At 40.2% G+C, this 3,691-nt stretch overlaps 1 protein-coding gene across 1 annotated transcript in view; it reads right to left on the bottom strand.

Annotated features, from left to right (window-relative positions):
• Positions 1,918-3,691, bottom strand: part of LOC109842294 (protein SMAX1-like) — a gene marked incomplete at its 5' end in the record, with an annotated part of 3,046 nt that continues 1,272 nt past the window's right edge. Inside the window, 2 exon segments of the mRNA XM_020411192.1 lie at positions 1,918-3,318; positions 3,406-3,691. The exon segment at positions 3,406-3,691 is cut by the window's right edge and continues 3 nt beyond it. Of these exon segments, the coding sequence (XP_020266781.1) occupies positions 1,918-3,318; positions 3,406-3,691 (1,687 nt within the window).

Raw genomic sequence — 3,691 nt, 5'->3', positions numbered from 1 at the left:
TCTCTGACGCTGAAATTGAAATAACCAAAAAAAAAAAAAAACTCCACTAGCTAAATATTGAGAGGTAGTGCAAAATACTACATCCACAAATCTGGTGATGAAGAAATTACAACTGTGTTTCAGCTGATCAATCTTTTCTTATTTCCAAGTTCAAGCATATGCAGTGCTATTAGCTATTAACAGAACAGGGTATTATGGAAATTTTGTGCAAATTAAACATCATTTCTCTCTCCCCCCGCAAAAAGTACAATTCTTGCTTTTGATGTTCTGTTCTATCTGAAGCCTGCACAGTTCTAAAAACAGTTTGGCATTGGTCTAGAGGGGAAGAGAGAAAAATAAAAATAAATAAAATTCTCTGCTTGGAAATTGATTATGCACTTGTTCCCTTTTGCATGTCTTTTGGTACACCTATTATACCGTAACATAAAAGGTTAATTGAGGATAGACCCCATTAGTATCATTGTTCTGAACTTACTATCAGTCTGATTTTATTTTTGAGTACAGACCCCTTGAGTGAAAATATTTTGACTCTCTTGCTAGTGAGAGAAGTGAAAAACATTTTTTTTTACAAATAAACCCCCTGAAAATAACAGAGTCAAAATAGACAAGAAGACATCTTGATAGGAAAAATAATTAGGGTGTGTTTGACAACACTCCAAAACACCCGGTTTTAAGTGTTTCTATTTGGTAAAAAATTGAACCAATGTTGGTCAAGTTTTAATAAGTCAAAGTCCCCCTAAATTGGTTTTAGTTTGAACCAGCCTTGTCATGGTCCAAACTAAAACCAGTTTAGGATAAAAGTGGGTCAAAACTGATCCTGACTTAGTTTTTGCCATTTTGCCAAACACATCCTTATAGACAAGATATAACTCTTTTTAAAGAGATGTAACTTTCCAATCATTGAAGTAAGAACACTCGTATCCATTTAACAACTATTTGTCCTAAAAAGCTTTCAAACTGGCATCTATAAGAATCAAAACTAAAATGTTCTTTGTGAAAACAAAAACGTTACTTAAAGATTAATATAAATTTTTCATGTCCGTGTACCTAAATCATATCAATTCACAACCTGAAAGAAAATGTATGTGGCATCTTTGAGTAAGATACTTCAACTATAAACAATTAGTCAATTATATAATGTACTAATTCCTAACACAAAATAATTAAAGAGAGATGAGAGACAGAGGCAGGAGAGTGGCCCCAAATAAATCCATAGAAACTCCAAATTGGAATATTTTTTTCCCTATAAAGTTTCCTGTGTTAGGGAACCACCATTTATTCTTTGGGCATCCATCAATTTGGTGCATAAATGGACGACAATAATACAACTTAGTCTATTTCATGGATCACTACACAAACTAATCAGATAGATTCTTCTAATTAGAGACCCCATCATTGTCCCAACACAAACACCACAAAAAAAAACAGGGATCAATCCTAATTTTCTAACAAAAGCCCAAATGTCATACAAACTACCATCCGAATCAAAGTTATGAATCCAAAATATTGAAGTCCTGTGTATCAAAATCTATAATTATTTTATAGTTTTAGATACAAGGGAATTACATGTCATGAAAGAGATGCTTGTGAATGACAAACGCATCAAGTAAAAAGAGACAACAAGCATTTATGATAATATCCACTGCATATTTAATTACTTAATAATCATTATTCAAATATTAACAATGAAATAAGCTAGGTATGTAATGTAGTATATATAACACACCCTATCAAAAATTAATGAAATAAATCTCCAAAATGGCAAAATTATATTGCAAAACTATGTGACTGACTGTTAATTCACCATCCAAGGCCAATTGGTAGTCAGGATTCTTCTGCTTCCAACCCCTCTTTTCCTCTCTATTTACATATCTGCCCCTAACATTTTTGTATTTCCCAATCATATCCCCACCAACTTCACCGTATTTGGCAACCAATCTCCGGCAACCGGTGGCCTCTGCAGCCGCCCGGGACGATTGCTCCGTCGTTGACCTTCAAATTATTCCTCAATTGTTCAATGCTTGGCACCAAAACATTCTCTGCCCACTCTTCAATCTTCACTCCGCTGAGCCAAATCCCTCCTACAATCCGATCAAGCGTATCGTCATCGATCCTAATAGATCGCTCACAGCCAATAACGGCCGTGAATTTCGCCGATATAGACTCTGAAACCCTTCGACGCAGCGGCAGGAAGTCAACGGGCTTGAACATGACTGCACTGTCGACAGAGTCGAGAAACTCAGAGGCTGAGGATGCTGAATGTTTAATTGCAAGTCGACCTTGTTCTTGTTCTTGCTCAACGGTGAGATCACTAGAATTCCATGAGCCCTCGCCAGTCTCATCCTCTGCATTGCCACCGGCGGCCAGATTCAAGTCGAGAGATAACCCTAATCCGTCTGATTCCTTCTTTCGCTTCGACGTAGTAATATTTTTCGTCAACCAATCTGGTAGCCGTTTCCCTCCGATTGAAATCTCCAACTGCCATTCCGAATTCACCGAGTTCAGTATTTTCTCCTCTGAGAGTAAGGATTCTGTCGAACACTTGAGTTCTTCGGGCATCCAATTTGCTGTGAGCACAAATATCGCGCTCCCTAGGGCAACCTCTCGGCCATAAGAATCAGGCAATCGCCCTCTTTCAATCGCTCTCTTGATCGTCCCCCGAACTATTGCATCGGCCTGATCGACATCCTCAAGCACGACCACAGAAAATGGATTTCTCTTCACAGCATCAGCTATCCGATCAAGCGCAGTCCTTCCTCGAAAATTTACATTCCACTCTCCATCATCCCGGTTGTTCCTAGGTTTTCCAAGACGAACAGTGACAGGTTCGACCCCAAACACAAGCTCAGACAATGCAGAAGCCATCTTCTTCTTCCCAATTTTATCCGATCCGATGAAGAGTAACCAAGTATCGGCCTTCGGCATGAGCCCTCTTCGTTTCCCGTTACCGGATTTTGCCTGAAGAACCGCTGCAGTGACTGCAGAGGCCGCCTCGGTTTGCCATGAAACCTTCTCCATTAAACCTTTGAATAGTTTCTTGAGAGAGTCCGAGTCTTTGAAACTAGTAATACTATTCTTGATTCTCTCATTATGAGCATTCTCAGGCTTCGGGCTACCAAGAACAAGGTCAGTCTTAACAGGAGAACCAGGAGGGCTCGAGGGTTTCTCAGATGAGGTCGTTGACTGAATCATCGTACGAAAGCCATGCGGCAAAGATCGAAGGTTGAAGGTGTTCAAATGGTGCCGAGAGCAAGTCTGCCGCCATTTCTTCAGAAGCTCCTCCATCCTCTGCTTCCAATTGAGCTCCTGCTCTTTGCTCTGCTCAACAAACAAACGAGATTAGAAACTTCAACTAATGGGGAAAAAAGCATTCAATTAATCAACAATTTTGCAACAAATTCAAACCTGGAACTGATCTGGCGACAGTCTCCCGCTGCTTGGCGTAGCAATCTGCAGCCACTGCGGCAAATTTGATTTACTTTCCTGTCTCGAATCTGAAGAAGATTTCTCAAACTCTTTTGCGACGAGCTTGGCGAGCTCTCGCTCATAATTCTCCGTACACTGCGCACAAAGTGTTTGTTTCTGAGAATTCCAATTATCCGTTACAGTTTCAGGTGGCCTACGTACGGGAACAGTCGCCGGTGTAATCGCCGGAAAGCCCTTCGCTGGAGCGAGAGCCTCGACCGAGCTA

Source organism: Asparagus officinalis, chromosome 5 (genome assembly GCF_001876935.1).
Source record: "Asparagus officinalis chromosome 5, Aspof.V1, whole genome shotgun sequence".
NCBI classification, from domain to species: domain Eukaryota; kingdom Viridiplantae; phylum Streptophyta; class Magnoliopsida; order Asparagales; family Asparagaceae; genus Asparagus; species Asparagus officinalis.
Note: the sequence above shows the minus strand (reverse complement) of the source record. Positions and strands in the feature narration are given on the sequence as shown.